The sequence below is a fragment of the Balaenoptera ricei genome, chromosome 20 (assembly GCF_028023285.1).
Source record: "Balaenoptera ricei isolate mBalRic1 chromosome 20, mBalRic1.hap2, whole genome shotgun sequence".
Classification (NCBI taxonomy): Eukaryota; Metazoa; Chordata; class Mammalia; order Artiodactyla; family Balaenopteridae; genus Balaenoptera; species Balaenoptera ricei.
Window position 1 is genome coordinate 11,206,159 of NC_082658.1, and position 23,678 is coordinate 11,229,836.

At 45.7% G+C, this 23,678-nt stretch overlaps 1 protein-coding gene across 5 annotated transcripts in view; it reads left to right on the forward strand.

The window, feature by feature from the left end:
- RNF213 (ring finger protein 213) overlaps nucleotides 1-23,678 on the forward strand; it is a 115,168-nt gene that overhangs the window by 49,553 nt on the left and 41,937 nt on the right. For all 5 annotated transcript variants that reach the window (XM_059908490.1, XM_059908487.1, XM_059908486.1 and 2 more), the window contains 16 exons: nucleotides 1,376-1,465; nucleotides 2,608-2,730; nucleotides 3,577-3,757; nucleotides 5,708-5,881; nucleotides 6,260-6,409; nucleotides 8,933-9,522; nucleotides 10,390-10,552; nucleotides 11,694-11,911; nucleotides 12,865-13,005; nucleotides 13,123-13,290; nucleotides 14,252-15,407; nucleotides 16,095-16,288; nucleotides 16,506-16,658; nucleotides 17,307-20,912; nucleotides 22,510-22,646; nucleotides 23,060-23,155. In XM_059908490.1, coding sequence (XP_059764473.1) covers nucleotides 1,376-1,465; nucleotides 2,608-2,730; nucleotides 3,577-3,757; nucleotides 5,708-5,881; nucleotides 6,260-6,409; nucleotides 8,933-9,522; nucleotides 10,390-10,552; nucleotides 11,694-11,911; nucleotides 12,865-13,005; nucleotides 13,123-13,290; nucleotides 14,252-15,407; nucleotides 16,095-16,288; nucleotides 16,506-16,658; nucleotides 17,307-20,912; nucleotides 22,510-22,646; nucleotides 23,060-23,155 — 7,340 coding nt within the window. The remainder of the gene's footprint in view (nucleotides 1-1,375; nucleotides 1,466-2,607; nucleotides 2,731-3,576; nucleotides 3,758-5,707; nucleotides 5,882-6,259; nucleotides 6,410-8,932; nucleotides 9,523-10,389; nucleotides 10,553-11,693; nucleotides 11,912-12,864; nucleotides 13,006-13,122; nucleotides 13,291-14,251; nucleotides 15,408-16,094; nucleotides 16,289-16,505; nucleotides 16,659-17,306; nucleotides 20,913-22,509; nucleotides 22,647-23,059; nucleotides 23,156-23,678) is intronic.

Below are 23,678 nucleotides of genomic sequence, written 5' to 3' on the forward strand. Positions count from 1 at the left end.
CCTAGGTTAGATCCTGGATGGTAAAAGGATGTTCATGGGAAAAAAGTGGTGAAATCCAAATAAAGCCAGTGGTTTTGTTCATGGTAATCTAGCAATGCTAATTACTTAGCTTTGACAACTGTACTATGGCTACGTAACGTGTTAGCACTCGGGGAAATTGGGCTGAGAGTATCTGGAACTCTCCATACTATCTTTGCAGTATTTCTGTACATCTAAAATGATTACATTTTTTAAAAAAGGAGACAGAAGCTAGCTTGCAGGGGTTCCCACTAGCCAAATTTGAGGCAATTTGAGTATCACAATGAGTAATGACCAGAAGAGGATTATCATATTAGAAATTATCATATTAGGTGGAGTAAATCAGACAGAGAAAGACAAATACCATATGCTATCACTTACATGTGGGATCTAAAATACAACACAAATGAACTTATTTACTAAACAGAGACAGACTCACAGACGTAGAGAACAGACTTGTGGTTACCAAAAGGGAAAGGGGGTCTGGGAGGGATAAATTAGGAGTTTGGGATTAACAGATACAAACTACTATATATAAAATAGGTAAACAACAAGGCCCAACTGTATAGCACAGGGAACTATATTCAATATCCTGTAGTAAACCATAATGGAAAAGAAAACAACGTTGTCATCATCATAACAGAAGGGAAGACAGAAAAGGCCGGAGAACTCTTCTGGAAAAGAGACATGGTAACTAAATGCAGTGTGTGCCCGTCAGTTGGATCCATGACCCAAACAGTCAGGAAGGACACCTGTGGACGATGAGAGAAATGTGGGCAGGGACCCTTCCTCGAGAAAGGTCACACCCACGTGAACTGGCCTCAGAGTGACACCTGTACTACCACGTGTAGCAGAAGGCACACAGTGTTGGGGATGCCTGCCCAGGACTTAGGGGCCAAGGGGCATGACATCTGCAACTTCCTTCCAATGGTTCAGCAGAGACAATGCCTATTTCTAGAGAGAGACTAAAGGGAGCACAAAAGAGAAAGAGATAAAGCAGTCACTTTAAACGCTGGGGAGTCTAGCTGAAGGTATATGAGTGTCCTTGTGCTGTCATTGCAACTTTCTGTTACGTTTGAAATTTTTTGAAATAAAACAATGGAGGGAAATCCTTTCAGGTTAAAAACCAGTTACACGGTGGAAGGGACTGTAGAGGTGACCTGTCCCAGTCAGGACCCTTCGTTTTATAAGGCTAAGGTGGATTGCCCTGACACGCCAGTGACACAGCAGACCATTGACAAAGATGAGTCAGAACCCAGGTGTCTTCGAAGCGCTGTGCATAATCATCTTCCTTCATAGAATTACACTGTGGCATCTAGGTGTCTTAGTGGCTGTCCCTTACATGTGGGTTTTGCAGGTCTGGAGGCGACTGGTGGAAATAAACTTCCCTGCAGAGCATGGCTGGAAGGAATCCTTGCTGGGGGACATGGAAGGGAGGCTCAAACAGGTACTGAAAGTCGGGGGATGTTCTTTTTGGAAGTCGGTAAAACCAGACCGTGAGAAGCAACTAAGACATGTGATGACTGCATTTGAATGGACAGGGCATGGGGTTCATATGACTCTGTGTTTCTGATTCAGCCTTAATAGTTTGACCGCAGATGGTATTCCAGAGAAGAATAAGGGCACAAGGTCGGGGCACCAGGGGAACCCTCAGCATGCATGGGGTTCTAATAGGCACTAACCCTATATGCTGTGGCTCTAAGTGGCCTGTTGGTGACAAGAGCCCTATTAAACCCAGTGACAAGTGGGGACAACACAAAAGTGCTCCCCATTTTTAATTAAGGCCTGTGACCCTAGAAAATTCGGGTTTTAAAAAATGTGATATGAGGGTTTTCTACGTAACTGTTAAATGGATCTTTTTAGGAAAAGAGAAGCAAAGAAGAAACCTTTTTAAATTAATTAATTAATTAATTAATTTAAAAAATTTTATATTTCTGTTATACATTTATTTTATTTATTTTTGGCTGTGTTGGATCTTCATTGCTGGGCGGGCCTTCTCTAGTTGCGGCGAGTGGGGGCTGCTCTTTGTTGCGATGTGTGAGCTTCTTATTGCGGTGGCTTCTCTTGTTGCGGAGCACAGGCTCTAGGCGTGCGGGCTTCAGTAGTTGTGGCATGCAGGCTCGGTAGATGTGGCACGCAGGCTCACTAGATGTGGCTCACAAGCTCTAGAGCGCAGGCTCAGTAGTTGTGGTGCATGGGCTCAGTTGCTCCACGGCATGTGGGAATCTTCCCTGACCAGAGCTTGAACCCATGTCCCCCGTACTGGCAGGCGGATTGCCAACCACTGCGCCACCAGGGAAGCCTTTTTTTTTTTTTTTTAAATTTACCTGTTTTTGCAAGCTGCTGTGTCGGATGCTTTTTCTGCGAAGTGGGAATTTTAGCCTTCTTGGTCTGGTTTGAATTTTTGCCTTGTTGGTCTAATGGTTAGAGACAGGGAGGACATGCTTAGCGTGGGATGGGAAGAAGGTCAAAGTAATGGGGAGCTGATACAGTCGTAGGAAAGTGAAAATTACTAGGGTGTTTTCATTCCATAGTGTCTGAGAGTGCAGCACGCCAAACCTCTCACACCCTCATCTTCCTGTCTTGCAGGAGAAGCCTCTCTCCCAGATCTCTGCCTTCTGTAGCACTAACTGGGATGCTGGAGGCGCAGAAGACAGTGTATCGAAACGCTTTGAGATGTGTGCCATTGAAGCCGTGGGCTCGGTCTGCCAGGTGAACAACCTTCCCCACTCAGGAATTGCGTTTGGGTTCACACCTGCCTTCTGTCGTCATCAGCTAAAGGCTATGAAGCGCCGCTGGTTCTGAGACCCTGCACTGATGCAAAGAATGGGCTCTGGCATCCCCCTCCCCAGCCTGAAATCCAGTACCCTGTACCCACTCCTTGAAATGCCACTCAGCTTCCTGCCACTGCATGGTATCATAGCAACTCACAGGTGACCTCCAGAAATCTCACAGGCTGCTCCTAAATGCCCCATTATTATCATTGCCACCTACCCAGCCTTTGTTTTATTGCTTGCTAATGACACTTGCTTAGCATGCAGTAAAAGACCCCAAAGGTTAGCAAAGCATTATGGAAGAAAAATGTATGAAGTTGAAAAGATTTTATCAATTCACTTAGAAAGAGAATTAAAATTTATGTGTTGTTTGTAGGCAGCTTTAAAAGAATTACAGTTAGGAATACAAAGGATACCAGTATTAATGGTTTACTTGTATTATGGTTGATGTTTTTCATAATGTGAAAGTCCCAAGAAAAATGTAGAAACTGGCATTGAGCCAGAGGAAAGGGGGGTGACTTGTGGGTTGTGTCTGTATCTGTCTGTCGGTACCTGTTTCCGCATCCCCAGTGTTCATCACTTACGGAGACAGTGCACAGGAAAATGGACATGCCCTAAGAAAAGTTAAGCATTTTATTTACAATTGGTTTTTTTGAGGCTTTGTAAAAGTAGTTATGAGGGATTTCTGAAATGCTGTTGGGTGGGTAATTTACTTCTGTTACTCAAAAACAAACCAACCAAAAAAACCTTCTAAATATCCCTCTCTTTATTCATTTTCTTGTAGTCTCAGACCAGTATCCTTGAGAAAATCTCTTATAATGACTTGAGGAAATGTGGCACCCTTGTGTCTGCTGTGATCACTAAGTCCTGGCCGAGAAGTAGAGGGGAATTTGTAGATGACTTAAGTGAGGTTTTGAATCACCTGCTCACTTGGCCAGAAATCAATCATCTCTTCAAGTTGTATGGTATGTTCACAGAGGGCGCTGGGAACATGTGCTCTGTCCAGTGGTGCCTCCTGACCCAAGGGTAGGGCAGAGTATTTGACCTGTGAGTCAGTTCGAATGGGTTGATGTTTGCCAAAAGAAGCAGCTTGGATGGAAAGACCCAGGAAGGTTCATAGTATCTTGTATTGTAATTGAGAACTAATACTGAAAGCCACCATTCATAGAATACCTGCTGTACACCAGCTACCATGCTGATGTCTTATACTTGAAGTGGTCCTGAGGGTCCTCAGACAAAGAAACTGAGGTGGAGAATGTGATAGGACTTACCCAAGGTCTTGCCAAGAATAAGTGTTAAGAACTGAAATCAAAACCCAAGTGTGTCTGAGTCTAAAACCCTCTCTTTGTTATTCTGAGATCCATATAAATGTCCGATCCAATACTGGTGACCTTAGCAAAAACTAAGTACTGCCTGATTTTTCTACCCGTACATTCCATGACCCAAGCGTTTGTGACCAAAGAGAGGGAGATGTGTATTTCCCTAAAAACATTATATTCAGGTTTATGTGTGAGTCTTTAGATTCAGATCTAGTGGAAAAGCACCACAGTTAGGTTATTTTGCGTCTCAGTTTCATCAAATTACTGGGACAGCCATAAAACAAAAAGCTAAGTTTCTTCAATGGCAGGGTTGTTGTAGCGATAAAATAAGATTGATGTGGAATTCCTATGTAATGATTAAAAACTACTCACTTGAAAATATTACATTTGTGTCTTTTAAATTAATAGACCTTATATTTTAGAGCAGTTTTAAGTTGATAGAAAAATTGAGCAGAAAGTACAGAGATTTCCCATATTTAGCCCCTCCACACACACAATTTCCTCTATTATTAATGTCTTGCTTCAGTGTGGTACGATTGTTACAACTGATGAGCCAGTATTGATATGTTATTAATAACTAAAGACCAATGTTTACATTGGGTTTACTCTGGTACTTTCTGCGGGTTTTGACAAATGTTTAATGATGTGCATCCACTATTACCGTATCATACCGAATAGTTTCACTGCCCTAAAACCTTGTGTTCCACCTGTTCATCCCTCCCCTCTCCCCTCTTCTACAGTTGTGCCTTTTGCAGAAAGTGATATGGTTGGAATCACACACTCTGTAACCTTTTCAGATTGGCTTCTTTCGCTTAGCAACATGCATTGAAGGTGCCTTTTCATACCTCACTTCTTTTTACTACTGAATAATATTCCATTATGTGAATGGACCACAGTTTGTCCATTCACCTACTGAAGAACATCTTGGATACTTCCAAGATTTTGCAATTGTGAATAAAGCTGCTTTATTTGCTTTTAATGGCATGACCCAACTGTATGACCCTAGTATGACTGGGAGAGAAACCTTCTGGTGGTTAAGTATGTTTGAAAATTTTGCCCTCTGAATTGATCCTAAAATTCACATTCAAAATTTTGCAAGATAGCCAAGATGTGTAGAGTATAGCCATCACACTGATGTTTATCTTGTTTCCATGTGCTGTGAAGATGCCTCCTTAAGACCACGTAGATAACCCTCACTGGGTGTCAGTGCATCCCTAGTGCAGTTTATTCTTCTCTAAGCGTTCTCAAGATGGGAGATTTTAAAGGCGGTGATGTCTAGTTTAAGAAAGATATTTAGTATACTGAGGAGGGCACAGGTTTAAAATAACTGAGAAACGTGGTTCTCCTGGCTGACTTTGGTCATTTGAGGAATCGTCTTCATGAAGCAGGAAGTCCTTTGGGAGATGAATTTGGGTGAGATGTAAACCTCCTGGGCAAAGCAGAATCGAGGGATGTGAGAAGCACATCTGGAAACACAGAATGACTGCTTTATTGTATGGAAGTTGGGTCAGGGCAATGAGGAAGTTACTGGGAATTCAATAACATGGGAAGGAAGTGGGGTGCCCACCGTTTTAACTCTGTTCTTAACTTGATCAGGAATCAATGAGAAAATATTAGAAAATATTACCGATGAAGGCAAGAAGTTGATGGCCACTGCTGACTCTGTGTTCAGAAAAGTTACTAATGACCTCATCAGTGGAGCGATTTTAGTTGGACAACTGGAGCTGATCATAAAACACACGAATCAGTTCCTTGACATCTGGCAGTTAAGTAAGTTGAGATGTGGACTTCAGGCTCATGAGGGGTTAGACGATAAGAAGCGTCTGTGTTTGCCTGTGTGTCTTGTAGAGGGGTGATCTTTGTCGTCTTTATGATTAGTGGCTCTTCTCGCCAGGAAGTTGACAGGCGATGGCTTCTAATCCATAGGAAAATAATGGGAAAGTGATAAGATACTGACCGTGTCAGAGCACTGGCTGTTTTTATTCCGTGCTGCTGACACGGGGACGTCTTGGAGTGGCCCTGCACGCAGCCCCCTGCGTCACCCTCCACATAGCTCAGCACGTCGGGCGTGTTCATGTGGGTGGAAGAAATGTCTTGCCACAAGCGGATGTTTGTGTGTTCTATTGGTTTCCTTTTCTTTTTTTTCAGAGAGTACAAGTCTTCCAGCCCAGGAGAAAAAACACGCTATGAAGGAAGTGCTGAGTCTCAGAAAGAATGAACTAGTCACTCTAAAGAATGAGAAAACATATGTTGACTCTCTCCTGAAGTTGTATGGGAGGGTAAAAGACCTGATTAAAGGTGATATTCTTAAGCATTAAAATAAACAAAATTGAGGTGTCCCCAGGGGAGAAGGGTCAAAATAGAATATGATAAAAGTGTATCACAGTAGCAGCCTTTTATCTTGGAGGGGAGGCTTTTTTAAATGTGTTAATTTTTAACAGAGTTAAAATTTTTTTGGTGATTACTGCCATATCTCTAAATAGCATGCTTAAATATCTCCTTGATTTTTCAGGTTTAAGCATTATCCATTGTGGAAAATTAGGATTAAATCTCCTTGTTTTTCCAATTTCTGCCATACACACATAACCTGTCCAACCTCCCTTTCCTCCAATTTTATCATAATTTTAATTAGATCAGTCCTCAGGGTTTAAATAGTCACGACTGTGTAAATGCACTGTTCATAACCGAGCCATGAAACATACCATGATTCTCTTCCATTTCTTCTGCAAACTGTTTTCTCTAGATTTAAAATTCTTGTCTTGTCCTATGCCTTGTTTTCAATGTATTTGTTTTTAAATTCAATCCCAGACTCTTTACCAACCGTTTGAATTTCCTCACAAGGCAATCAGTTTGATTTTTCAGAAGGACTCTCCCCAAACTGGAGGGATGCAGTCCTAGGGCTGTCCTGCTTCTGTCCTCAGCTGGATCTGTGTCCTGGGTCCCATGACTCCCTGCTCTCACTCCTGTGTTTTAGTGAAACACACCCTCTGGTCCCTCCTGAGAAGGGGGCACAGGAGTCCTTGCCTGTCTGAAAATGTCTGCCCGTACATGAGATCTGTTGTTTGGTGCAGAGGTACAGACTGGAAACGTTTTCCTTCAGGATTTGGGATTTGTGGCTCCATGGTCTCTGCAGGGTTGCTGTTGAGAGTCAGATGTGATTCTTAGCCTTTGTGGTTGACATGTTTTCTCTCTCAGGAAGCTCTTGAGATCTTTTTGTCCCCCTTATTCTGAAATTTCCTAATGATGTGCCTTGGAATGGGTCTGTTTCCCATCTGTTGTACTGGGCATAATTAAGTGGGTCTTTCTAATCTGGAAATCCAAGTCCTTGAGTTCTGGGGAAACTTCTTGTGTTAGTTAAGTGATTACTTTTTCTCTTGCTGGAATTCACAGTTGGATATGTGACCTCCTGGAATGGTCATCTAACTTCCATACATTTTCTCTCCTATTTTCCATCTCTTTGTGTTTTGTTCTGCTTTCTGAGCAGTTTCCTTAATTTGACCTTCTAACCTTTCCAGTAAATTTTTAAATTTCTCTTCTTATGTATTTAATTTACAAGAACTCTTTTTTTCCTCTGAGTGATCCTTTTTCTCTGCTATCCTGTTCTTGTTCATGGTTGCAGTATCATATCTTTCTGAGATTATTGATATTTTTGATTTAGAGGGTTTCTTTTTCTTTATCTTGAATAGTTTCCTATTTCCTCCGAGTTGCTTTTATCTCTTGGTATGTTTTAATATCTATTTTTTATGTTAGAGACTTTCCCCATCTGTCTAGAAATTCTTGTTTATCTGTTTATATTAAGAGAGGTGCCTGACACGCTAATGGAGGATTCTGAGGGTGGTGTGGCTAGGCTTTGAAATAGCCTGTATCTTTAGCTCCTCTCTCTTGGGCTACTTAGATCGCCAGTCTCTTGCCTGGAAGGTATAGGCCCCGCTGCCAGGTTTTGGGAGTCAAGAGAGAAATGAGGTCTGGAGGGTTCTCAGCGTCCAATATGTATATCTAGTCTTACTGCCTTCCTTCTTCCTGTATCCTCTGTTCTCCTTTCTTCTTAAATTTAATGGTACATACCGTCTGTTAGCTTCCTGACAAAGCATACGTGCCTGGAAATGCCTTTATTCTGCCATATACCTGAGACCCCCAATCCAGAGAGCCCTCCGTGTTATCCTCTCTAAAATATAAACCACCCATTGCTTGCCAGGGTGGAACGAGGTGCCATCAACCTGCCGTATGGAATGGGTAGGGATGAAAATGAGGCTATTTGATGACTTCTTAAGCAGACTTTCAGCCCAGTCCTCCTTATTTTATCACCACCTCCCAAATTCCAGTTACCTGTGCAGCCAGTGTCTGTGCATTGGGGGAAGTCTGTGACACCAGACACCTGGCAGACTCAGGTTTCCCCACCATGGGCTAGGACCCCACGTTCTGAGGCTTAAGACATCATTTACCCCCTAGCACATCTGCTTTTCAAGTTCCCAAATTTTGTTGCTGTGATCTCCTTTTCTATCCTTCCCAGCCCTGTTGCTTTATGGCTTTTGAAAAACAATCTCTTTTCTATCATTGGAACAGAATGTGGGGAGGGAGTGGAAGCATGTGCAGATGTCAGACTGTCATCTTCTCCCAGAAATTGCAAAGCTTTCTTTGTCATGAAAATTGACGAGCAAGGTGAGGGTGGAGACTTAGGGATTCTTATTGAGAACAATGCCAGCAAGTGTGTTCACTTGCATTTCCTTAAGAGCAGCGAGGGGAGTAAAAACTGGGAAAGTAAAATGAAATGATATCATGACTAGAGGTTTGACTTCTGACATTCTCTTATGGTTTCAAAAGTGGATTTTGGAGAGATTGCTGAAAGACATTCGGAAGACCTCAGCGGGAAAAGATTAAACCAAGTCGTGACGGTGAGCTTGTCAGCCACCTCCCTCGACTCGACGTGGACAACACATTACAACCTGAGCCCTGAAGTCCAAGAAATGGCCAGAAATGCAGACTTGCTAAAGGACAGCCACATCTTCCAGATCTTCTGGAGAGAAGCCGCCCAGGAGCTGAGTGAGCCAGAGGAGGAGTTGGAAAGGAAAATATTTCACCCTGAAGAGATGTATCAATATTTATATGGTCCTTGTTTCAAAAGGTTTACGCAACTGTATCAGGATCTGAAGTCAGGGGAGGTCACCTTTGGGGAAATCGATGACATCTTCAAAGACTTTGTGAATAAATACAGCGACCTAACTAAAGACCTCCAGACCATGTGTGCTCTGTACCCCAGTGACCAAAAAGATTGGATCAAGGAGCGAGTCCGGCAGATCGAGGAATACCATCACCTGCATCAGGCTGTCGACTCAGCCAAGGTCATCTTGAAGGTCAAAGAGAATTTGGCCCTGACCGGCGACTTTGGTGTTCTCCACACCTTACTAAGCTTTGTAAGTTATTTACTGGGGACTACTGTGGGTGGGGGTGGCGGGGGTGCCGCTCTCAAGCTCTTAAAAACTGGGCAAGATGATGTTGCAGCTTCCTTCAATGTTATTTGCATTTTATTCGATGCCTGAATATGCCAAGGGCTTTGTTTTTACCTTTGTTTACCAATAGTGTGACTGTTTTGGCTAGTGTGGGTTTCCTTGGATCGGCAGGAGGATCATGAATTTAGGAAAAGGCAATGATCCTCTTTTAGTCATCTGATATTTGTAAAGAGTCACCTGAGCTCTTTAGGTTCTAGAAGCCAAAAAGCCATTTGTTTTGTCAGCTCTCCACATCTAGTGCTTAGCTGGGAGCGGCACATGGTAAGTTACCTGTTACAGTTAAGAAGTGAGTCTTTTGCTTTCTGATTTTTTAGGTGAGCGTTTATAAGGTATACGGTGACCTATATTATTGTGTAGACAGGTATGATGAGGACTAAAATTTAGCACAAAATTTGGAATTTGGCACATGTAAGCTTGAAGCCCAGCAGCGTGTTCTTGAGTAGGTCACTGTCCTGGTCCTTCTTTTCTTTACCTAGAAAATAGAAAAAATTACAAGGTGCACCTGGCAGGGTTCTTGTGTAGGTTTACTTAGCAGAATGCCAGGTGCAGAGGAACTGTAGTTACTATGGATCGAGGGGGGACAGCAAGAGCGGCTACAGTGTCCAATCTGGGATAAGAACTTCAGGCACCTGCCAATCCCGGAAGTTTGGTGGGAAGGACTGTTGGGATGGTCAACATTGTTGTTTTGGGGGGTCCAGGAGCCAGCTCCAGCGCACATACAACCTTCTCTTGCAGACTCTCTTTGACAACTTTCTTTGATGACTTTCTTAGACTGTCTTGGACAACTTTCGCCACGAAAAACTGGACCGGATCAACCAGCAGCTTATCCGTGCCAAAAAGCTGCTGCAGGACGTCAGTGAGACCCGGTGTCAGTGTCTGAAGGAGCTGTCCCGGAGGAAGGAGTTCATCAGCTGGGTCCGGGAGGCTCTCGGAGGTACAGTCCATCACTGTGGTGGCCGGAAGTCTGGAGCATATTTAGATGGTTCATAGGGTGGTCTTCCTAAACTTATGGGCGGCCCCTCCCCTTGATCATGTTCTGAGTAAAGGACCATGAGATGCCATCTGCATTTTTTTAATTAAAACATTTTAATTGAAATATATTTGCCATGTAGCATTGTGTAAAGTTAGGGCGTATGGCACATTGATTTGATACATTTATATCTTGTAATATGATTGCCATTGTAACAATAATTCGCCCCACTATCACGCCCTATAATTCTCCTTTCCTCTTAGTGATGGTAATAATTAAGTCTAGTCTCTTAGCAAGTTTTCATCTGTATTCTTTGGTAAATGTGCAGGGTGTGCCTCGTTGATTGTAGGTAGCATTTATATCAGGACAGTATAGCTCATTTTCTGGTGTAAAAACTATTTCCTTGGCTACTTTTTTTCCCTCTCACTCTGGATGCTTGCTGTGAACAGCAAGGGATCATTTTCTTTAAAATTGTGTCCCTTTAGCTTTTTCCTCCGGTTGATTTTTACTAGAAGCCAAGGCGAGCTTGTCTTGGCTTAATCACATCTACCTGTTGTTGCGCAAGGGCTTGGCAGTCTTTTTAACTCTGTGGCTTTGGTGATTTTGGCAGAATTAATTCATGGAGGGGAGATGGAGCCAGGGAAGAGGGAAGGTGGACAGCCCTGGTGTGCAGGGACAGGGGAGGGGCCGCCTGCTCATCTCATCACAGACTCGCTGCTTTCAGCTGTGGGCTCCTCGGGCCACAGTGATGCACAGATTTCGATTAGTGAGCAGCCGTTTTTTATAGATAACTGTCAACATGTTACTGTCTTTTTCGTAACGAAATGGCAATATTGTGTGATTACATGAAGTAAGATACACAAAAGCCCCATGCAATGCCTGGACATTGATGCTGTTCAGTTAGGTCAGGTATTGGTCAGCAGTATCAACATAAATGGCAAAAAAAAAAACAATGCCCCAGGTTCTTATCGAAAGCAAAAAGTGGATAAAAACCCTAAAAATCCACTGAATATCCATTTATAGCTTCAGTAAGGACCATTGTCCCGGATTTGAGGCTCATGTCATCACGGGGTAGCCCTGCACTCACCTGCCTCTCCCTCCCCAGGCATCACGGAGCTGAAAGTGTTCGTGGACTTGGCCTCCATCTCTGCGGGGGAGAATGACATCGACGTGGATCGGGTGGCTTGCTTCCACGATGCTGTGCAGGGCTTTGCACCCCTGCTGTATGAGCTGGACACGAGTGCGGGTTTCGATGAATTCATGCAACACCTGAAAGAGCTGTGGAAGGCTCTGGATAATGACCACCACCTGCCCCAAAAACTGGTGAGTCTTATTTCTGGCTCCAAAATAGATTAAGTTTAATAAAGCATCGCTTAGAAACACTAGGGGCATGACTGCCAACTATTGCACTCTCACATGGCAGGCTTTTAATGCAGTCATTTAAAAGGATGTTTAAAAACAGTTTCTTCCTATATGGAAATGCTTTCTCTGTCTTATTATGTTAGAAAATTGGATACAAAACTGCATGTAAATTAGAGTGATTTCTACTATGCGAAAAGAATGGGAAAAAAAGACTGAAAGGAAATATGTTAAAATGTTACCAGTGGCTTTCTCTGAATGGTGGTAATTGTTACTTAATTCTCTATACTTTTTGGTATTTTCCATGCTTTCCACAATTGGTACAGATTCACTTTTAATCAGAAAAAATAAACATTTCCCTGTAAGTAAACCATCTGCACAGGGCCCAAGCAGGCCCATAGTATTGGGTTGGCCAAAAAGTTCGTTCGGGTTTGTCTGTAAGATGTTCGGAAAAACCCGAACGAACTGTTTGGCCAACCCAATACATAGCTTGTGTAACAGGATGGTTGGAGCCCCACAAGGGATGGGGGAGCAAAAGAGGAATGGAAGGAGCAGCAGAGCTCACAGCCTTGTTACAGCCAGCATCATCCCCAGCTGGGGGCCCGGCACAACGCTGCCTTCTCACAGAGAGCTGGGTTCATGCCTGTCCCTCCCCATCCATGTATCCAGGGCACCGGGTGAGAACACAGGGGAGCAGCCCATTGCAGCAACACCTCCTGACAAGTGTCCCAAGAGGGAGAGCCAAAGCCCGTGGCAGTGGTGGGCAGCAGATGAGGGAGGCCTCCCCTGTGGGTGATGGCACGCTGAGCCGGAGAAGGGGAGGAGGAGTTTGCCCCTGGAAGGCAGAGGTGGAGGGAGTGGCAGGAAGAAGATCAATTGTAAGCTGCGGCCCATTTTCTCTCCTTCTGTCCCAACAGTGTGACTCTGCCCGGAACCTGGAGTGGCTGAAGACAGTGAAGGAGAGTCACGGGTCTGTGGAGCTGTCATCCCTGTCCCTGGCGACAGCAATCAACAGCAGAGGCATCTATGTGATCAAGGCTCCCACGGATGGCCAGAAGGTGAGCCCCACATCCCAGGCACAGCTGCAGGTGGCTCTTACAGGTTGCTGTCCTCAGGGGCGGGGGGGGTGGTCTCTGCCTCTCAAAAATGACCTCTGATTGTGTACTGTTCCACAGATTTCCCCAGACACAGTTCTACACTTAATCCTTCCTGAGGGCCACGGAGGCCACGAGGAGGTGCGAGACTACTCTTTAGAAGAGCTGAAGGAGCTTTTGAACAAATTGATGCTGATGTCTGGCAAGAAAGATCACAACAATGCTGAAGTCGTAGAGGTGTTTTCTGAGGTAAGGATTTGTATCTATGCTGGAGCAGGTGTCCTATTCCCATCTGTTTGGGCTGAGGACTCTCACTGCTGAGGTGCCTGGGAAAGTCGGAAGAGTTTGAGTTTGTATTTATTTATTTATTTTTAAAATTTATTTATTTTATTTATTTATTTTTGGCTGTGTTGGGTCTTCGTTGCTGCGCGCAGGCTTTCTCTAGTTGCGGTGAGCGGGGGCTACTCTTCGTTGAGGTGCGCGGGCTTCTCATTGCGGTGGCTTCTCTTGTTGTGGAGCACGGGCTCTAGGCACACGAGGCTTCAGTAGTTGTGGCTCACAGGCTCTAGAGCGCAGGCTCAGTAGTTACTGCACACGGGCTTAGTTGCTCCGCAGCATGTGGGATCTTCCCGGACCAGGGCTCAAACCCGTGTCCGGCTCAAACCCGTGTCCCCTGCATTGGCAGGCGGATTCTTAACCACTGCACCACCAAGGAAGCCCTGAGTTTGTATTTAATTCATAGGAATCACTCTGCTCTTAAACCCATGGAGAGTGGAGCCAGTGGGTCTGCAGAATGCATGTATTTGGAATTCATGACCCAAAGAGATGTTGATTTACTCTGTAAATCAGCAAGCATCCCAAAATACTTAAAGATGTAAATGTACATCCTTCATGAAAATCCAAAGTAATCATAATGATAAAGGCGTATCGGTTTATGTAATGGTCTCTCCTTTTGGTTATGAGTTTTTTCCTTAAAGTTCATTTGTATTTTATAAATGGTTTCCTTTATCTTTACAACGTATTGATTCCTAAAGAAGAGACTGTGGAAATGAGGAAGGAAGGCCTTCTGTGATCAATCTTGTGCTCGATATCACACAGTGAACCGTGGAGAAACACGAACCCCAGCCCTTCAAATTATCAATCTGTTTGTGTTATTCTAGACTGATGTGTCAGCTCTGTGACGTCTGCCTCCTGCTTCCATTTGCAACAGGTGTTTTGCAACGTGCAGCGGCTTGTCCAGTCCTTTATAAACCTTTACTCTGCTGGAAATATGCTGTTCAGGGCCTGGACGGCCAAGGTGTACTGCTCCCCCCAGAAGGGTGCCTCCATCCAGATGGACTTCGGTCTGGAGCTCGTGAGCCAACTCGTGGAGAGCGGGCCAGTCGCTGAGCTGCTTGAGACCCTCTGCCGGCAGATGGAGGACTTCCTGGACCGCTGGGAGAGATTCGTGGCAGAGAAGCGAGCTGAGCACTTTTACCTCAACTACTATACTGCCGAGCAGCTGGTTTACCTGGGCTTGGAGCTCGGGAAGCAGGTGCCCAGCAGTGCCGCCCTCACCATGCTCTCCTTCATCAAAGGCAACTGCACCTCAAGGGACGTCTCGGAGGCCTGCCGGGGGCCCGATGGCAGGGCCGCCACACACCAGGAGAGTACAGTGGTTGAAGGATTGCCACTGTTGCTCTTCTCTGAGCCCAGACTGGTGGACAAGCTGAGGGTCATCATGAAGCAGTCGATGACGTGCATGAGTGTCCTCCTGCCTCACTGCCTGGACCTGGAGGCCCTTGGCCACTGTCTGGCTCGCCTGGCGAGGATGGCTGGGCCCCCTGTGCAGCGGGAGCTCCCCAGAGGCCTGCAGGACGGCCAGCCGAATCTCATCGTCTGTGGCCACTCTGAGGTGCTGCCAGCCGCCCTGGCCATCTACATGCAGGCCCCGAACCAGCCCCTGCCCACCTACGACGAGGTGCTGCTCTGCACCCCAGAGACCACGTTCGAGGAGGTGGCGCTGCTCCTGCGTCGCTGCCTGACCCCGGGCTCCCAGGGACTCAGGGTCTACAGCCTACTGTACGCAGACCAGCTGAGCTACGAGGTGGCCTGCCGGGCGGAGGAGCTCTTCCTGAGCCTGTGCCTGCAGCGCCACCAGGAGCACTACCGGCTCGTGATGGTGTGTGACTGTGAGCGGGAGCACTGCTACCTCCCCTCGGCCTTCAGCCAGCACAAGGTTCTTGTCACCCCCCAGGCGCCCCTCAAGGACATCCAGGCCTACCTGGCTCACCACTTCCGGGTCCCGGAACAGACCCCGTCAGCTGCTGCCGCGTTCCGGGACCACATGTGTGTTGGGATCGTGGCCTCGCAGAGAGCGGGTGTCGGTAATGATGGCTGCTGGGTCCCTGAGTCCCAGGGACCACCTGATGGCCCTTCCCTGTCCAATGGGGTGGGGGGGTGAGCTCAGATGAGCCCTTTTGCAGGTGGGGAAACTGAGTCTCCAGAGGACTGACTCACCTGAAGTTGTAAATCGGGACCCGTACTGGAGCGGGACACCGTTTCTCACATGGTTTCCAGCTTGGCTGAGCCATCTTCCTCCTTTAAACTAGCATCTCTGCAGTTTCCTCTTTTTTTTTTTTTTTTTTTTTAAGTCCATTGGCTACTTTGGGGTTGATGTGGGTCCTGAGCAGGCTGAGGTATAATTACTCCGTCTTGAGAAGAAACGGATGCCTCTGCCTTCAGTCAGCATCATGATTTCCATTCTGTTGACTGTATCCCTTTAATGGTACTACCTTCTTTCCAGTGAAACTTGCTCCCCGCCCCCGGGAGCGACCTCTGCTGTTTCTGTCCTTACGCTCAGACTGCCATCCTTAGTCCCGGGAAGCAGCAAGGATGGTGGGTGGGTAACAGCAAGGAAATCTGAGGGTTCGAACGTGTGTCCTTTAACCCGATGTTAGGTGCATCAGTTCTGAATTTTGTACAAAGAGAAACGATTTGTAGTGACTCTTTCTGGACATTCTCACTCTTGATCCGCAGCCCTGGCACCTAATTTTTGTATGTTCACGTCACAGGAAGGTCTCTCTTTGTGAAGAGGTTGCACGGCCAACTGAAAATGAAGTTTAATGGAGAAAAAGTGCCTCTAAAAATTATTCGATTGATCAACCCTCAGGTGGATGAGAATGAAGTCCTGGGCTCCCTCCTGCCTTTCCTGGACGCCCGGTATCGGAGGAGACCCATTGTATTCCACTTTGACGTGACCTCTTCAGTAAGTGCCCTCAGGTTCTAGCTGAGTGGCCGCGCTGGGAAAGACACAGCTCCCACATCCTGCCCTACCCCCTCCGCAGTATAAAGACTTGCTTCTTTGTACATGTATTGATACTCACTATCATCATATCAAAGAGCTGGATAAGAGGGTCCTTAGGGTTGGGAGGGTTGGTGTCTTTTGTGTAAGTATTTACAGACCCACGTCATTCTGTCTTTAGGTGCAGACTGGAATTTGGGTGTTTCTTTTCAAACTCCTCATTCTCCAGTACTTAATGGATGTAAATGGGAAGATGTGGCTTCGGAACCCATGCCACTTATATATCGTTGAAATCCTGGAAGGGAATTCGCTGCCACGGAGGCCTTTGAAGCTGGTGTGTATCAGGGCACTTTCATGTTACTGTTGGGGTGGGGGCTTTGATACGTTTTTGTGATTCCCCACTTTTGCCTTAGCAAAGTAGCTGAGTGCAATGTTAGTAAAGACAAATCTTTAAACTTATTTTAAAATTACGCCTGGAATAAAAAGATTCTTTTATTAATTAGCAGTATCTTAGATTTGTTTTGTTCTCATCGGGATGGATGCTATATGTCTGGGTTAAATGCCAGTGGTGCTCGGAATGCAGAAAACTCATTTGCTAGGAGGAGCACCATCTTTCCTAATGGTAGCTGACAGGGAAAGGAGACTTTCATCATATCAGTTTCTTAACAAAAGGGAGTTTTATGTGGACACACACACACACACACACACACACACACACACACACACGTATGTACTTGATGGAGAGATTTAGTTCCAAGAGGTTGGGTAGAAAAGGGCTTTGTGATCGACAGTACAGCTCATATGATGCCTGAATGTGCAAAAGGTAACACCCCATGCAAAGAGGAATCTACAGAAGTCCCTTCATGGAAAGTGATTTTTCATAAAGGTCCATGCAGTCTAGACCATGTGGAGGATTAAAACACAAAAACATTTTTTAGGAAATTCAGCCATAACTCATTTCATTTGTGTCTCTCCTTTCCAGAGTACACTTGTCCCCCAGTTCAATTTTCTAGACATCTTCCCCAAAGTCACGTGCAGGCCTCCCAAAGAAGTGATCAACATGGAGCTGGATCCTCAGTGGAGCTATGAAGAGCCAGGAATGGATCAGAGAGCGTTCTGCAGTGAAACACTCCAGAGACCTTACCAATATCTAAGGCGGTTCCATCAGAAAGAAAACCTAGACACATTTCAGTACCGAAAAGGCTCTGTTGAGGGCAACCCCGGTGAATGCATCCAACATCTCCTGATTTACTGTGGGGTGATAAACCCATCCTGGTCAGAGCTTTGGAACTTTGCTCGGTTCTTGAACTACCAGCTCCGAGATTGTGAGGCTTCTCTCTTCTGCGATCCCAGCTTTGTTGGAGACACTCTGGTGGGCTTCAAGAACTTTGTGGTCACCTTCATGATCTTCATGGCACGAGATTTCGCCACACCTACACTTCACACATCCGACGAAAGCCCAGGGAAGTACACGGTCACCATGGACGGGGTCAAGGAAAAAGATCTTGCCCCTTTCTCTCTCCGGAAGAGGTGGGAGTCAGAGCCCCACCCGTATGTGTTCTTCAACAGTGACCACACATCCATGACGTTCATAGGCTTCCATTTCCAGCCCAATCAGAACGGCGGTGTTGACGCCATTGACCGCTTGAGTGGGGAAGTAATCAAGAAGGATGTTATGACAGTGCAACTGTATGAAGGCCTGTTGCTTCAGAGGGTGCCCTTCAATGTGGACTTTGACCAGCTGCCCAGACATGAGAAACTTGAAAAGCTGTGCCTGGCATTGGGGATCCAGTGGCCCATCGACCCTGATGAAACATACGAGCTTACAACGGACAATATGCTTAAGATCCTTGCCATTGAGATGCGTTTCCGGTGTGGCATCCCTGTCATCATCATGGGAGAAACCGGCTGTGGGAAAACAAGACTCATTAAATTCCTCAGTGACCTGCGGCGTGGGGGTGCTGACACTGACACCATGAAGTTGGTCAAGGTTCACGGAGGAACAGCTGCCAACATGATCTATTCCAAGGTCAGGGAGGCCGAAGCGCTCGCCTGCTTCAATAAGGACCAATTTCAGTTAGACACCATCTTGTTCTTTGATGAAGCCAACACCACGGAGGCCATAAGCTGCATCAAAGAGGTCCTGTGTGACCGCACAGTGGGTGGCAAGCCCCTGGTTAAGGATTCTGGCTTGCATATCATAGCAGCCTGCAACCCTTACCGGAAGCACACCCAAGAGATGATCTGCCGTCTGGAGTCAGCTGGATTGGGATACAGGGTTAGTGCAGAAGAGACGGCGGAGAGGCTTGGCTCCATCCCCCTGAGGCAGCTGGTGTACCGCGTTCACGCTCTGCCGCCGAGCCTGATCCCCCTGGTGTGGGACTTCGGACAACTGAATGACTCTGCAGAAAAGCTCTACATCCAGCAGATTGTCCAGAGACTGGTGAACTCCATCGTGATGGTGCAGAGCGAGACTCGTGTGATCACCGAAGTGCTTTCTGCCTCTCAGGGTTTCATGAGGAAAAGACAAAATGAGTGCAGTTTTGTCAGCCTCAGGGATGTAGAGCGCTGTGTGAAAGTTTTCAAATGGTTTTACGACCACAGTGAGATGCTCTTGTCTAAGCTGGATTCCCTTCCCTGCGAGTCTGGTGTCATCCAAAATGACTTTGAGAGAGATCCCATCCTCTGGTCCTTGGTGCTGGCCATCGGGGTATGTTACCACGCCTCTTTAGAGAAGAAGGAATCTTATCGGAAAGCCATTTGCAAGTTCTTTCCAGAACCATATAATGATAGCAGGATTATCCTGCATGAGATAACACTAACCCAGGATCTTTTTCTGAATGACGTATCTCTGAGGAAAACCATCGCTAAGAACTTGGCTTTGAAGGAGAATGTCTTCATGATGGTTATCTGCATCGAGCTCAAGATTCCTCTCTTCCTGGTGGGCAAGCCTGGCAGCTCCAAATCTCTCGCCAAGACCATCGTGGCAGATGCCATGCAAGGCCAGGCTGCGCACTCGGACCTATTCCGGAGCCTGAAGCAGGTCCATCTGGTGTCGTTCCAGTGTAGCCCTCATTCCACCCCACAGGGCATTATAGGCACCTTCAAGCAGTGTGCCCGCTTCCAACAGGGGAAGGACCTGGAGCAGTACGTCTCCGTGGTGGTGTTAGATGAGGTTGGACTGGCAGAAGACTCGCCCAAAATGCCTCTGAAGGCTCTGCACCCACTGCTGGAAGATGGATGCATTGAAGACGATCCCGCCCCCCACAAAAAAGTTGGCTTCATAGGCATTTCCAACTGGGCCCTGGACCCCGCCAAGATGAACAGGGGTATTTTTGTGTCACGTGGCAGCCCCAACAAGAGAGAGCTCATTGAGAGCGCCAGGGGAATTTGCTCTTCAGAGCCCCTCGTCCAAGAAAGAGTCCGAGGATACTTTGCATCCTTTGCCAAAGCCTATGAAACGGTATGTAAGAGGCAGGACAAGGAGTTCTTTGGGCTTCGTGACTACTACAGCCTCATCAAAATGGTGTTTGCCGCGGCAAAAGCCTCTAATAAAGAGCCTTCCCCTCAAGACATTGCACAAGCTGTCCTTCGGAACTTCAGTGGCAAAGACGACATCCATGCCCTGGATATTTTTTCATCCAATTTACCCGAGGCAAAGTGCACAGAAGAAGTCAGCACCATGCATTTGATCCAGCAGAACATATACGGTGATCTTCAGAAGGCGTCTGGCAGAGAGCTGGACGACTCCGAATCCCGCTACCTGCTTGTGCTGACCAGAAACTATGTGGCCCTGCAGATCCTGCAGCAGGCATTCTTCAGTGCAGACCAGCCAGAGATTATTTTTGGATCCAGTTTTCCCAAGGACCAAGAGTACACTCAGATCTGCAGAAATATCAACCGAGTGAAGATATGCATGGAAACCGGCAAGATGGTGGTGCTGCTCAATCTACAGAACCTCTATGAGAGCCTCTATGATGCGCTCAATCAGTACTACGTCTACCTCGGCGGCCAGAAGTACGTGGACCTCGGTCTGGGGACCCATCGGGTCAAATGTCGGGTTCACCCAGACTTCCGCTTGATAGTCATTGAGGAGAAAGATGTCGTCTACAAACATTTTCCCATCCCCCTCATTAACCGGCTGGAGAAGCACTATCTGGACATCAACACTGTTTTGGAGAAATGGCAGAAGAATATTGTGGAAGAGCTCAAGGTCTGGGTGGAGAAGTTCATAGATGTGAAAGCAGAGCAGTTTCTAGCCAGACCCAAATACAGCCCTTCTGATGTCTTCATGGGCTACCACTCAGACACGTGTGCCTCTGTGGTGCTCCAGGTCATAGAGCGGCTAGGGCACAAGGTCTTGACTGATGAGCTTTACCAGAAGGTATCTGAGCAGGCCAAATTGGTGCTGCTGGATTGTGCCACACCTGATGCTGTGGTTCGGCTGAACGCTTCCTCGCTAGGCCTGTTCACCGCACAGTCCCTGTCGCAAGTATACTATTACAAGCAGCAGCATAACTCCTTTGCAGACTTCTTCCAGGCTCACCTTTGCACGATGGATTCGGAGCGCCGTGCCGTCTTCACAGAGGTGATTATCTTTCTATATTTTACCCTTTTTCTCTTTTACCTCAGGGTCCTTGACTCGCTAGCATCAAGAATTCAAGATTCTTTGCAAGTCAGTGTATAGGAACCGTAAATGAATGTGTTGAGACTTTTGGTTCCTCTCCATGGCAAGTGCAAGGAGACCTGTATATTTATACATGTTAGTTTAACCAAGTTTTGAGTGCCCATTTTTGTGCAGTGCTGTGCACAGTGTTCACTTCAACAAATGAGGTACCACATTCGAGTACTCTGGGGATATAAAGATGAATTAACACAGGGCTTGTCCTTGGTCTACATACAGTGTAAGGTGGAAAGACACTCATGAACGGGTACTGTTGATATCCTATGATAGTGCTATCCACAGAGGCAAAGAGGAGCAACACAGATCAGGATATGAGGTCGCATGAACCCATCTTTAAGAGATGACCGTCAAGCTAATTGTAAAGTATGGTTGGGAAGGTATTATAGGCAGAGGACCTTATTTGAGCAAGGATGTCAAGGTTTAAAACAACACAGTCTGTGCAGGAAACCAGGAGTCAAACGCTGATGAAGCTTAAAGTTCAAGGCTGCGAGTGCTGAGAGATGGGGATGAGATATAGCCGGAGAGACTTCATGGAGGGTCTTGTCAGTGGCACCAAGGAGCTTTTTCTTTCTTGTATAGAGGGGAGTGATGGAGAAATGTGTGTGGAGATGTGTCCCACTGCCTGAGAGAGGGAGGAAAAAGTCCGATAAAAGACTCACAGAAAAGATAGACCAGTAGGGAGGCTGCAGTACCAGTTCAGTCAAAGTAGAGGATGGATGGGTGGAATTGAGACATAGTAAGGATGCAGATTGGCAGAGGTAATGATTGATTCCATATAGCGGCTCTGGGAGATGGAGGAGGCTAGACATTACTCCCTGGATTCTTCCTTGGATGACCAAAAGTTTGGTTAATCACAATCTAGGTATGAGCAACAAGTTTGGCAGAGGCAGTGGTGAATTCCATTTGGGATGGGCTTTGATGTTCCTGTAACATCTAGGTAGACTATCATGCAGTTGGATATAGGAATAGGAAGCTCAGTGGTAAGGCCAGCCTGGAGATAATAATTCAGGACCTAGGATATCAGCATGCCCTTAAGGAGTGTATTTGTTGCACTGTGCGGTGTGATCCAGTGGCAGGGGAGAATTGCTAACAGCTGTGGGAAAAAAGGGACATGAATGACCAACTCCATCTGAAAGTATGAAGTAAGATTGCAAAGGAGAAATGGCATTTGTTCTGAGCCCTAAGGTATCATCAGAACTGTCAGTAGGATCCAAAGTAGGAAAAGACACTGGAGTCTAGGAAGAAGACTTGAAGACATCTTAGGGACAGGGTGACTCTTCTCTCCAATACGTTTGATCCTGTAGGTTCTGTTTACCTCAGCACTGCCTCATTTTGGAAAACTCCACTGGGTTTGTATTCTTTTCTCTGTGTACCAACTGCACAATGAGGAGCCCATAGAAGATATTTGCTGAACATCCTCATGTTTCTGGGATCTAAACCTAGCGGATGTGCGACGCTTTCTTGCATTCCAGCAAATTATTTGCATTTCCTGCCTTTGCAGATCACAACGTTCTCCAGACTGCTAACCAGTCATGACTGTGAGCTTTTAGAATCAGAAGTAAAGGACAGGGCTCTGAAACTCACCATCCTGTCACTGCAGCAGTTTGACACTGAGTACTCCTTCCTCAGGGAAGTTCGGTGAGGGTCCCTGCCTTCCCCTCCCGTTCCTCTCCCTCCTCAGGATCCATCACTTTGTATTTCATATGTATGGCTATGGTAACCACTGGTGTTCTCACCAGTTTTGGTTAGTGAACCTTGAGGACATGTGACTCTGAAAAGGATGTCGTTAAATTCTCCAGGTGTCCTTCTCATCTCTGTTATCCTCTGCGAAAACAGCCCTCTCTGAATCCAGCATCCTTATGCCTCATTGGGAGGCATTTATTGGGGCTTTTTTCTTTCTCCACTGGATTGTCTACTCACCTTACTTACAGAGGAAAATCCCACCTGAATAGTTTTTCTATATACCCCCTCTATTTCCCATCACTTTGGAGAATATTATCATCAATTTTTAGGACAGAAAACTCACTTGGATAATTTCCTTTTTCTTTCAGAAACTGCTTAGCTCACAAAGCCAGTTATAAAATCCTCATTATTCAAACAAATTTTGAAGATGGAATTCACAGTGCTCAGCTCATCGCTTCAGCAAAGTATGTTTTTGTTATTTTTCTCAGAAACTACGTAGGAAACTCCAAATTTATTCAGGAGCTCCTAAAGAATTTCTTCCCTGAAAACTGTATAGTATCAGAATAAACATAAAAATAAGAATAAAAATTATTCTCCCTTTTTATTCCTCTAAATGTGGACTAGAGAAACAAAGAGAGAAAAGGCTCATAACAACACAAAAATAGCCAAATGCAAGAAGTGTAAATAACAGAATATTAGCAGGATATAAAAGAGTATCCTTGGAACATATGTTAGCAGACATAATTTGGTCATTATTCATTTTAAATTACATGATATGAATTTATTGCAAGTTGAAGGGCCATAATGGTATTTAAATGCTTTCAGTTGTATTTGTTGGGCAGCTTTATATTGTTTGTAGGGGAAATTTGATACTTTTAGAATTAACTACGTTCCCTTATTACTTGATGTTAAAGTAAAAGTAATTTCTGGACCTTCTAAAGCATTGGAAACCATATTTCATATCTTGGTTGTCTTTGGCCATTGGTT